Raw genomic sequence first — 12,592 nt, forward strand, 5'->3', positions numbered from 1 at the left:
CATTTACAATAATTTTAATATGTTAAGTAATACAATTAAGGTAATTGTTTCCTGTGTGAAATGAAAGAGGAGAAACTTCTGCTTCTCAAAGGTTAGTATAAGTATACAATAGGATAAAATCCTATTTCAGACCGGCTACAACCCATTGTTAAGCAGTTTTGTATAATAGCACTGGAGAATGATGACAGAAAACAGTAATGTGTACAATCTAGATCAGGGTTGTCAAACTTACGACGACACGTCAAGTGACATATCTCAACTTTTTCCCCCTTTGCTAAACCGGGGGTGGTCATGGCCAGCCACAATGCAACCACCCCTGATCTAGATCCTAGATGACCAGGCTGTTTCAAGTTGAGAGCTGCAACAACCATAGAATTTCAAGAAGTGAGCAGAAGCAGGAGAAACGCTTCCCAACTCTTATCAAATTGTATTTGAATACTGGCATACCTTATTTTATTGTGTTTTGCTTTATTCAAATTTGCACATACTGCATTTTTTTAGTAAATTGAAGGCTTATGGCAACCCTGCGTCGAACAAATAAAGAACCTTAATTAAGGTATGTACACTGTTTTTTTAGACATAGTAATATTATACACATAGAGTGTAAACATAACTTTTATATGCAGTCAGAAACCCCCTCCCCCCCTCCCAAAAAAATTGTGTGACTCACTTTATTGCAATATTTGCAGATCTGGAAAGGAACCGGCAATATTTCCCAGGTATGCCTGTTTCCTTTTAAAGCATTAAACAGTTAAATTGTTATGTAACAGTTTAACTACAAAGAATACTCTATTTATTGCATGGGGCCTTTAGAAAGAAGGGTTAATACAGCCCATGGTTTGCCTATGTTTGCTGCAAAATATTACCATACAACTTACTATATAAAAATATTTTTAAAAGGAGGATATAATGTTAATTAGTATGCTCTGCAATTAATCTGCTATCCTGGGCAGATTTAGAGTATTAATATTTTCACCTTTTACAGTTTTAAGCATCATATATACACGGACGTTTCTGGTTATAGTTCAACCAAATGAAAGGTTGTGACCAAGCTAAAGAATTACACAGAAACTTTTACCTTCTTCATTCTTCTGCCTGCTCCTCCCCTAGCCTTCTACACAGCTATAAGCATAATGCATTGAACTAATGGATGGTTGACAAAATAGATTTTCTAAAAAGCCTGGAAGTCACTGATTGCAACTAAAAAGTTGTTGAACAGTCATGTACAATGATTGATCAAAGATATTTTACAAATGTAGCTTAATTGATATTACTGAGACATCAACGACACCCATCTCTTGATAACCACAATGGGAATGTTGCTAGAGGGACAACGTTTTGCACAATTGCAGTATCTGAAATAGTTGTGCTAAGGCTATCACAAGTAATCCCAAACTGTATTGGAGTCCTGCTCTAGGGACTACCGTGTTTGCCAGTGTGACCCTATATGGCAATTGTCAAAATTTGTGAGACCTTTGGATAGCTGGAGGGGGAGAAAGGTAGAATTGTCATTTGTTACTGGAACTTTGCTTCTCATCCTCTAAGAGCCTCTTTCTGCAGCAGATGGCAACTGCGGTTGCTCCTTTGCTTCCTGGTCGGCCGATTACAACACAGGTGTTGTCCATTGAATATGCCCCAAGAGTGTTGAAGCTATGTGACTGGGCATTACATCCGGTTAGAGTCCAGCCATCATCACAGGTCTCCATCACCTAAGAAAAAAGAATTGGAGATTCTTTTAATCAACATACTGCTAAAATTCTCATGTCTGTAGTCTTTAACTGGGCAATCACAGGGCAAAACATTTTCAAAAGTACCTCAGATGGGCTAATTTACAGAATGTATCAAAAATCCAGGACCTGTGACTCCCATAGAATTGAAATTTGGCAAATTTTATAAAACATTTTATGATATAAAAATAATAAAGCATTTTATGACATGGTACAAAATATTTCCTGTGGTCAACTGATATTTGTGTTATACAGTTCAATATGGGCTACTTTCAAGCAATACATCTTTTAATGTCTTTGAAGCTATGCCATTGTTGAAAGCACTGAGAAATCTGGCAAGGAAATATATCTGAAATTATGACCCAACAAGACACAGGTTGTCTAGTAATTAAAAAAAGTTTCCAAAATAGTATAGGTTCTCCCAATCCACCTGAAATTCAACTCTAGCAACACTAGCCAGTATGTCCAGTGATCAAAGATCATGAGAAATATATGAAAAGGAGGCTACCTGCCCTGTTTGTCTTACTGACTTTTCTTCCTCTGTTGATTATTTTCCTTTTGAAAATTATTATTCTGAGCTGCTGAAGCATAGAAGTATTTTTTCCTCTCTCTCCTGCTAATGAAGCTCTACAAAATGCTGCACGGAGAATCGGTCATTTCTAATTTAATAATACATTTTTTCATAAGAAATTTTCAGAAGTGAAGCAACAATTAACTGAAACAAAACTGTCTGCTATGACCATTAGATGACTTCCTACATATTGAACAAGAATGAGGCACTACCGTGTTTCCCCAAAAATAAGAAAGACCTCCCTGGATAATAAGCCCAATCGGGCTTTTGAGTGCATGCACTAAGCCCTCCCCCGAAAATAAGCCCTCCCCAAAAATATTTTAACGTGTGCAGCTGGTTCCCACCATTTTCTCTGGTTAGGGTTAGGGAGACAGAACTGGAAATCAGGCAAGACAGCAAGAGGAGCCGCATCTTGCTCCATGCATCCCAAAATAAGACCTCCCCAAAAATAAGGCCAAGCACTTATTTCGGGGTTCAAAAAAATATAAGATGGTCTTATTTTCGGGGAAACACAGTAGTTCCTTCTCTGTAGAACCTCCTTTTATAGCAGAACTTCACAGCAAATCCTTGTTGGACTATCTGTGACAGAATCCACAAAACTCATAAACCAGGTCAGGTAAAGAACAAGAAACTTCCTGTGGACAAGTGTTAACTTTAATTAATGCTAATGTTGATTAGTTTTGATTTTGGCTGCCGGAAGCTAACATTTTACAGAAGCCCAACCCATTTGATTAATTCATGGAGCAATCTGTAACAGCCTTTCCCTGCCTACTCAGTGGCCGTGCAAGGGATTGCACAGAATCATTTTCTTCTTCAATTCATGGGAGCTTGCACTTCTTAGGAACCAAGTTACCATAGTTAGACTGAGAGATGCCATCAAGAATGATATGCACATACCTTTGTTGAGTATTCCAGAGGAGGATGTCCCTGAACTCTGCACTCAAGGCTGGGTGCATGGCAGCAGGAAGCATGCACTGTTGCTTCTCCTTGGCCTACACAGTGGGCCCGGCTACTGTCTGCCTGGTGTACAGCTTTGATGCCGCCATTGAGATCTCCAGCCAGAGAATGGATGCTGCAGCCTGCCAGTGTAGATCATATTAGGGCATTTTGTTCAGTGGCATTTTGTAAAAGATTCACCTGAAGTATATACATGGCTATCACTGTTAGCTAACAGTACTGGTTTTTTTGTGTGTGTGCACAAGATTAGAAAATAAATGGCGGTCTTCCCTCAGTCTTTGTATTCTCACATGCAAAAAAAAAAAAATCCTTAGGAAAGGGAAAATAGAGCTACCAACTTTGGTTTTCAATTTTTTCCAAAGTGCTCAAAGAATATTCTAACATTTTCACAGTGGACCAGATGTGAAATGACAGGCATTATAGCACAAGAACAAAATGGAATCCAGATCAGCTGTATCATTCAACAGTTTTAGGTAGTCACTTAAGATGGCAAATGCTAGAAAATGGTGAGAAGCAGGAATTGTATCTCTTTTCTTCTGTTGTGCTGCTAAAGCTGGTCTCTTCCAGTACCATACCATTAGTCACCCAATCTTATATGATGTTAGTATCTTATGCATAGAAGACCTATTTTAGTGCAGATCATATTTGCTACAATATAACTTATACATAATGATATCTACATCTACATCAAAAATGTTGCTTCTTTAATTACTATCAAGAGAGCTGTCATTGCATACCTGTCAAAACATGGCTATCTTTGATGCAGCTAACACTTTTCATAGCTGTGCCCTCTGTGGTCTGTGAATGGCTATTAACCTGGCAGTCAGCCTTGGGCCAAATGCAACACCTGGCTATGGCATAGACACCTTGGCCTCGAAATCTGTTGTGAGCCACACACTCCTTCTTGCCTCCAATATCCTAGTATTTGGGGGAGGGAAAGAAGTGAGAATAAGATACCAAGAATGGCATCAAATCTGATTTCCGTATCTGGCCCAGATGCAGATCTGCGTATACAACTAATTAAAATCAAATAGCAAACTACACCATCTTGCCTTTGAACATTACCTCAATGTGCTCCCCTCGCCGCTTGCCATTCTTTGATAAACTTGAGCAGCTGAACATGTCTTCATCGCTGTTGCATCGGGCAACAGCTGTTGCTGCACTGGTTGAGTCAGACAAGGAAGACCACACAGAGCGACAGTACAGTTGTTCCTCTGAAAGAGAGTGGCTAATGGTCACCACTAAGGACTAGCCGAATCCCATTTGTTTAGGACTAGTTCCAGGCTGTAGTTCCACTTGGAAAAATCCTACCTTTGGAAAACACATTGCGCTAACGCACATAGTTAACTGAATAAGCCACAATTGGCCATAAACCAGGTGTTGAAGTTTGAAAAATGTCTTGTATGTGCTTGCATTATTTTAACCTTGAAAACCCCAAAATAAAGACAGGAATTAGCAGGCTAAGCGCCCCTCCCCCCTCCGGGTTATATTTTCCAAACACTAAAGAGAGTCAAGTTTTCACTTCACCTTGTAGAGCAGGTAGAGAGAATGGCTTTGGAGAACAGATAGAACATCCACAGCCAAGCTAACAATTAGATAAATGAAGCTTGAGTCCAAGCCAAGGAAATAATTTGAAAACACTTGAGAGTTTCTCACCCCACCGCCATTCTCATGAAAAAGGGAGGGAGGATGGCACACATGCAGATTTGCAAGATCCTGTTGCTAAAGCTGTTGTAATAAAAGTAGCTTACAACTGCCTGGTGTCTGTTTCATAGTTTAGTGTACCTGGTGACATCACTATACCACAAACATGTCCCCGGTGATCTCCAAGGAGGGACTGATGGCAAAAGTTGAAAAGATTAGTCATTCTTGCCATAAAACAAGAATTATACATTGCAAAGGTTGAGTTCACATAACACTTAAGGCCAATATTAAACAAACCACATTAAAGTTGAGTGCAGTTCATGAATAAAACAAAATTGGCTATTTGGAGGAATTAGATTAGATTAGATTAGATTAGATTAGATTAGATTTAGATTAGATTAGATTAGATTAGATTAGATTAGATTAGATTAGATTAGATTAGATTAGATTAGATTATCTGCCTATCTAGCAAATATGCTTCCATTTTGGTTATTAATTTGCTTAAGTTACAAATGCTGATTCAATTTAAGAGTAAAATAGATAAAAAAAGATTAATAGTTTAAAAAACTAGTGAAAGAGATGTCACTTAATATGTTGATTTTCTAAAGAGAAAGAGTAGGGCCAAATATATATAGTGCAACATAATTTGGACTTAATAAATATGCGATCATTGCAATAAAGAAAGTGAAGAGAAAGAGTAGGGCCAAATATATATAGTGCAACACAATTTGGACTTAATAAATATGCGATCATTGCAGTAAAGAAAGTAAATCAATTAACTTACAAGGTATTCAACTCTTAAGTAAAACAAGCATCAAAGGTCTAGCACCTAAGTAAGTTTATAAATATCTGGAAATTTTGGAAACATCAGATAGTTTGTACAACAAAGAGAAAAATACTATAAACTCAAATTAATACAAATGGTTAAAGAAAATCCTAAAATCTCACCTAATTGGTGGAATCAAACAATTTATGTGCAATATCAATAATTAGATCTATTACAGGAATTTTGAACCTTGTTCATCTTGACCAGCAAATCAGAAAATTGATGCCTATAAATAATGTCCTATATTCTCATATTGTTATTGACAGATTGCCCCCCCCCAAGAAAGACTGGTGGGCTAGCACTGATTAAAGGTAAAATAAAGAACGAAAATAAAGCTTAACGATTACATCAAGACAATAACAAAGCTTTATTGAATTAATCTCAGAAAGAAAGGCTATTTGGGGAAATGGAATTTCAGTGACTATAAAAAGCAACAGCTTGAAATGAGGTTGGAAAATTGGAAAAGCAGAGCAATATCTTCCTTGAAAGATATTGAAGGAAAATTAGACAACAGTAAAACATGAAAATGGCTTAAGAGTGAAATATTTTAAAAAGGGAGTATTGTAGGAGTGCTTTTTATTGCTCAAGAACAAGCATTAAGTACAAATGTTATCAAAACAAAAGTAGAAAAGATAAGTTTAGATAGTAAATGCTGGTTGTGCCAAGGAAGAAACCACTGACCATATAATAACTGGATGCTGAAGTTAATTACAAAAAAGGCATAGTTGAATTGGGAAGATATCACTGGCATTTTGGTTGAGAGTACAAATTCACCTTCAATTAAGAATTGCTAGAAACATAAAATTACAGATATCACTGAAAGTCGCAGGGCAAAAAAATTAAGTATTTAAAATTCAGACTGATCAACTCTTTGAATATAACGCACACCCCATTAGTATCTTTGTAAAGAATCATTTTTAGTTTATTTATGTAATAATTCCGTGGTGCTGTAACTTTGAAGACAAGAAATCAGAAAAAATGCTGAGATCTGCAAAATGTAGATTGCAAAAATTTGGAACAAGTTAACAATGGTATCCTTTATTGAATTATCTAAATTTAGAATTTACAACAGACCAAACACAACCAATAATATATCTCATACACAGACATTATTACCTTTACCATATCCAAGTTCTTTGGCAGACTTCAAATCATGAACAAGGTGCTATGACACATGATTAGTGGAATAAGAATAACGAGCTGTCACTAGAAGTCACTAAAAATAAGCTTTATTTGGCTATAAAAAAATGCATTGGGGCTATAGTTTTATAAGCCAATTCAAAGTCATGGTATAGTCTTCAGCTTCTTGAGGAGTATGCTTGATCAAGACAGTAAAAAAATTATTCCAATTTTAAAGTTCACATTCAGTTATGATTTGGTTGAAGTTCAAATAGCTAGTTTGGTGTAGTTTGGTAAAATCACCAAGCTAGAACCAGGAGACCGTGAGTTCTAGTCCTGTTTAGGCATGAGACATTTTGGTAATTTGGGGTCAGTCACTCTACCTTAGCCCCTGCAAGGAAGCAATGCAAACCACTACCAAAAATATTGCTAATAAAACTTCATAGACATATGCCAGGAGTCACAACTGGCTTGAACACACAGGATCTGAAATGGTTCGGGCCTGCACCAATGAAGAAAATATCAACAAGAGTCTCACCTGCTAAAATTTTGGAGGGAAGCCCAGCCACTCTGTTTGGTGTTAACAGCCTCTGGTCTTCTGGAAACCAAGCCTCGTTCATAAGGTTTTTGACAGAAAAGTGGATCAATTTCTGCCTCAGCTCGGAGATGGACAGGGCAGGATTGGCATTCAAGATCATGGCTGCAATACCTAAGAAAACAAACAAGTCCTGTATTTATCCCTCCAAAAACACACGTGAAGATGGATTAGGTTATGTATTTAACAGAACAGAATAGCAGAGTTGGAAGGGCCCTTGGAGGCTTTTTAATTCAACACCCTGCTCAGGCAGGAAACCCTGGCAGGAAATGATTGTCCAATCTCTTTTTAAAAACTTCCAGTGTTGGAGCATTCACAACTTCTGGAAGCAAGTTGTTCCACTGATTCATTGTTCTATCAGGAAATTTATCCTTAATTCTAGGTTCCTTCTCTCCTTAATTAGTTTCCATCCATTGCTTCTTGTCTTGCCTTCAGATGCTTTGGAGAAGTTCTACATTTTATATTTGTATAATTACATCAAAATGCTTTATGCTTGCATGCAGGGTGGATTTGATTTAAATCAAGTTGATTTAAATCACAATTTAAATCATGATTTAAATCACTAGTAAAAAGGTTTGATTTAAATCAACTCAATTTAAATCATAATTTTTAAAGAGCATCTGTCATCTCTGCTACTCCTTTGACCCACTGTTGACTCACCGATAGTCCCAGTGTTGCAGAATATACAGCCTCATGCTACATAACTGAGCTCCATTTCATGCTGAATAAACTAAATTATTTATGTATCTTAAATAGAAAACTATCTTACGATAGATTTTTACCCCAAAAGTTTTTTATTAAAATAAATTCGATAAAAATCAAAAAAATCCGATTTAAATCAAAAAAATCAGATTTAAATTTAAAAAATCAGATTTTTTTTATTTTTTTTTAAAAAATCATTGATTTTTATCCACCCTGCTTGCATGGGTTTTTAACAGGAAGTCCAATTGATACTGATTATTTGCTTGGCAAAATCTGAGGCAACTTAATACAAATGAAGATTTTCTCTCGCAGTTTCCCTTCAAGAAAATTATGCTCAAATCCTCCTGCCTGAATCAGGGAAGATTTCTATATGTGTGTGCAAATGAATAATATAAGCATGAACCAACTATGCTCTTCAAATTCTAATCTGAATTAATGCCCCAGTAACATGTACTTCAAAGTTATACCAATCTTAACGGCTTAAAAGGTTACATATGTGAATATCTTTGGTTTTCATGGTTTTGTCCCATTTCGCCCCTGCATTTCTGCTTCGTGATTAAAGCAAATGAATGGAAAAATAAATGCCCGTTTGATTTAAAACATTGGGAACTTTCAGTCAAATAATTTTCTTTCCTGTTTCTGAATGTGATTGGAAAAGTGAATATGGTATTAGATTTATAGAGAGAAAGGAGCCAATCCATCAACAAAAAGTCCCTGTTCCATACTCAATTAAAACTCTAAATCCTAAATATCAATTCAGTTTCTCATAAATCAGTTTCATCAGAAACTTAAACATGTCTTCTGGAAACCAGTGAAATCTAAAAAGGACTAAACTTGCCTATCTTGATAATGGAATACACACAAAATTATTTAGCTGCCTCTTCTAGAACAAGACAAGGGGAAATGCAGTCAAAAGTCTACCACTTCTTTAAGCAATCCACTGGTGCCATAAAACATAGATGCAATGAAAATGTCCAGATTGTACCAGTTTAATTTGTACCACTGGTGGGTTTTGCAAAGCTAGTTGCTTTGTTTTTGTAGCCCCTGGAGCGACAAAGCTGATCTGTATCAAGCTGATACAAACCACTTTGTCATCCTTTGTTCATTTTAAATACTAAAAATAGTGTCTTTAAGACCTGATAGGCTTAATACTTCAATTTTCCCTTCCTTAATCCCACATGCAAATAAAAAATTTCTGCCCGTTTTTTCCCACTGATATCTTTTTTTTATTTTTTTTATTTTATTTTATTTCCAATTTATATACCGCCCTTCTCCCTGAGGACTCAGGGCGGTGTACAGCCAGAATTAAGAACATGAAATACAAATATTAAAAAACAATTAAAATATATATAAATTTGGCCCAAAAATTAAAAATCATAAACCAATTAAAACATTTAAAAATTTCTTCTTAAACCAGCCCAGCTTGCTGGAAAAAGTGGGTTTTAAGGACACAGCGGAAGGCATTGAGGTCTTGGATTCTCCTTATCTCTGGGGGCAACTGATTCCAGAGGGTAGGTGCCCCCACAGAGAAGGCCCTCCCCCTGGGGGTCACCAGCCTACATTGTTTGGCTGATGGCACCCTGAGGAGGCCCTCTCTGTGGGAGCGCACGGGTCGATGGGAGGTCATCGGTAGCAGCAGGCGGTCTCGAAGATAGCTAGGCCCTATGCCATGGAGCGCTTTAAAGGTGATGACCAACACCTTGGTCATCACCTTTAATATGCAATCATATTGGTCATCACCTTGGTCATCACCTTTAATATACAATCATATCAATGCATTACCACCATGCACTGTTCTATAGATTTGAATTTTACAAATCTGAGAGTATATTTGGAATGATTTTTCTTAAAGGCTTATTTTTTTCATTATTGAAAATCTTGTCATGCTTGCCTCAAAGTCACTTAACAGGACATGCATGATTGATAGTTCATCTTGAGAAAACCTCATTATAATAAACAAGAATTAAGCAACTTGCTGGACTCTTCATATTTCTGTCCTACAATATTACCTGCGACATGGGCAGCTGCTTGGGATGTCCCACTCTGCGATGTGAAGCAGGTGCTGCAGTCACTAGAGGCACCAATGATATCATCTCCAGGAGCAAACACATCTATGCAACGTCCAAAGTTGGTTCCCAAAGTCCCCATAGATGCAGGCTGGTCTTGGGCATTGGTTGCTCCAACTGTAATAACCTATGATAAGACAGCATCTTGTCAGTCCTGAGCAAACAGGAGAAACAGAATCAGAGGTGGATCAATGAACAAACAAGTTTCTCCTGTTCTGTGTCTGGATCCAGCAGAGAAGTACTTTTGAGGAAAGCGATGACAAGATGTTCTTCACCAGTTCTTCCTTTTATCATTCTTCATACTGCTCCAGTAGCTTCTCAAAGTCTTTTAAAGCATTTTGTTCAAGAAATGTTGAAGGAAGGAGGGTTCACAAAGATGATTTCCTTGTCCGCTCCCTCTAGCTCCAATATAGAAGTTTATTCTCACTCTATATTTAGAGGAAGATTTGCTGGCCATTTCGCCTAACTCTATTCAATGCAATAAATTAAAAAAATTAAAATCCTTTGCAAACGATCCTTTAGTCCCTGTTTCTCCACTGAGAGACACCCTCCCTCCAAATTTTCCTAAGTAATTGATTTTCTTGATTGAGATGATCAGAGGTGTTTTGTGACACAGGAAAATGTTACACGGAAATACCAAAAATATTGTGCAATTATTATTTCAGGCAGAGGGCTGCAGGAGGCCGTTGCGGCCGATAATGGGGCCTAGAAAAGCTGCACGCAGCCCCCCCACCCCAGCTCCATTTTTGCTGGCAGAGGGCTGCAAGAGGCCGTTGTGGCTGAAAATGGAGCTTGGGAGCCTGTTTTCGCTGGCAGAACACTCAGGCCACCCCCGACACAAGTGACGTGAAGCTGGCCACACCCACCCCAGCCCCCCAGCCCCGAGGTCAAATACAATGCAGCCCTCAATGAAATCGAGACCTGTGGTTTTGACATATTGTGGTTTATGGCATATTGGAGGAACAGTCAATAAAAAACTACCATACCACATTAAAAGAAAGTTCAAAAGAGACTGTGGGACCAAATAGGCTAGCTCTGTTCTTTATCGTGTGTCTATATAACATAATTGCATGTATCACTACCAAACCCACAACAGAATCACACCATCAGGGTATTTAGATAGCTAGAGAATGGGCTATGTGGGAGACCTTGGATAAGCCAGTATCGTAGTGACATCCTGGCACTCCACAAGCATACAGGTTGTGATCCACACCATCTGAACAGTTGAGAGGATGGCATGGGTGAAGCTTCTCAACTTCCCATATTCTAAATGAGTTGGTACATCATTGCGACAACTGAAAAACACTGCATTCCAGGCAGTGAGATAACTGGCAGATCTTGATGAGCTGGAGTTTTATTAGAGCAGAGGTGGGCAACTATGGCAACTTTATAACCTGTGGACTTCAACTCTCAGAATTCCTGGCTCAGGAATTCTGGGAGTTGAAGTCCACAGTCGTAAAGTTGTCGCAGTTGCCCACCCGTGTGTTAAAGGGATTACAAACCATTTCTGGACCATTTTTCCATGGGTTTGGGGCTGAAAGGAAGACCTCGTTGTCCGCTTACCTCTGGTTCTGACGCTGGAGAGTATAGACAAGCATCGTCTTTGTAGTTGCCTGCTGCAGCTATCATAACTACTCCCATCTGCACCATCTGACGACAAGCGGCATTCAGGATGCGGCTATAGGCGCCAGCCAAGGGGAGCAAAACAACCAGGGGACTGTAGGGCTGGACAGCCAGGGTCTTTGCAATGAATTCTAGTCCTATAGGGCAAAGGGTAAAGGGCAAAGGATTAGTGCCATTGCATTTCTTTTATCCAATGGAAGCTCCACATTTTAAAGACACAAACAGGAAGAACATTCTAGCTTTTTTAAAAAAGTGTTTTTTGGGAATGAGACACAGGGGAAAAACAGAAAGCCCTCAAAGAAACTGTGTAAAACTGAAAAACAATTCATTTTTCCATCTTTTAAATCAGTCAAAATAAATTGAACTCTTTGTATCTTAAACCCTAACCAGACATATGCATTGATTTATGAAAATATAAAGAATAAGCACAATTTAATTTTGGACTCAATTGGGTTCAGAATTTAATAATTCTAATATCAGTCCAAAGTATTTTCCCCTTTTTCCTTCTCTGACCTTTAACCACAATGCCCAGCAAAGAATTTTGATAAACTCAAAATCTTAAAATGTTTTAAAACCTTGCTTGTCTCAACGAAAGTATTAAAGGCATTACCCTTTCTAACTGAACATGATCCCTAGTGACCACATGGATAAATGCATGCAGTTTTTAAAGGGACACAATACAGAAGTAGATTGCATTGCTTTCTTTTTGGGGTCTTTTTTCAAATACTATCAAAGTATTTATAATGTTTGCAATAAATAAAC

The 12,592-nt window shown here is 37.8% G+C and overlaps 1 protein-coding gene across 1 annotated transcript in view; it reads right to left on the reverse strand.

The window, feature by feature from the left end:
* Positions 1–645: 645 nt before the first annotated feature.
* The window catches only part of PCSK9 (proprotein convertase subtilisin/kexin type 9), a 38,346-nt gene continuing 26,399 nt past the window's right edge, over positions 646–12,592 (reverse strand). The window contains exons 6-12 of the mRNA XM_070941303.1: positions 11,771–11,967; positions 10,151–10,334; positions 7,383–7,553; positions 4,321–4,469; positions 3,993–4,173; positions 3,196–3,377; positions 646–1,709 (exon numbers count right to left, since the gene is read on the reverse strand). Coding sequence (XP_070797404.1) covers positions 1,509–1,709; positions 3,196–3,377; positions 3,993–4,173; positions 4,321–4,469; positions 7,383–7,553; positions 10,151–10,334; positions 11,771–11,967 — 1,265 coding nt within the window. The 3' untranslated portion in view covers positions 646–1,508. The remainder of the gene's footprint in view (positions 1,710–3,195; positions 3,378–3,992; positions 4,174–4,320; positions 4,470–7,382; positions 7,554–10,150; positions 10,335–11,770; positions 11,968–12,592) is intronic.

Source organism: Pituophis catenifer, unplaced genomic scaffold (assembly GCF_029215685.1).
Source record: "Pituophis catenifer annectens isolate HBS135680 unplaced genomic scaffold, rPitCat1.0.hap2 SCAF_3, whole genome shotgun sequence".
NCBI classification, from domain to species: domain Eukaryota; kingdom Metazoa; phylum Chordata; class Lepidosauria; order Squamata; family Colubridae; genus Pituophis; species Pituophis catenifer.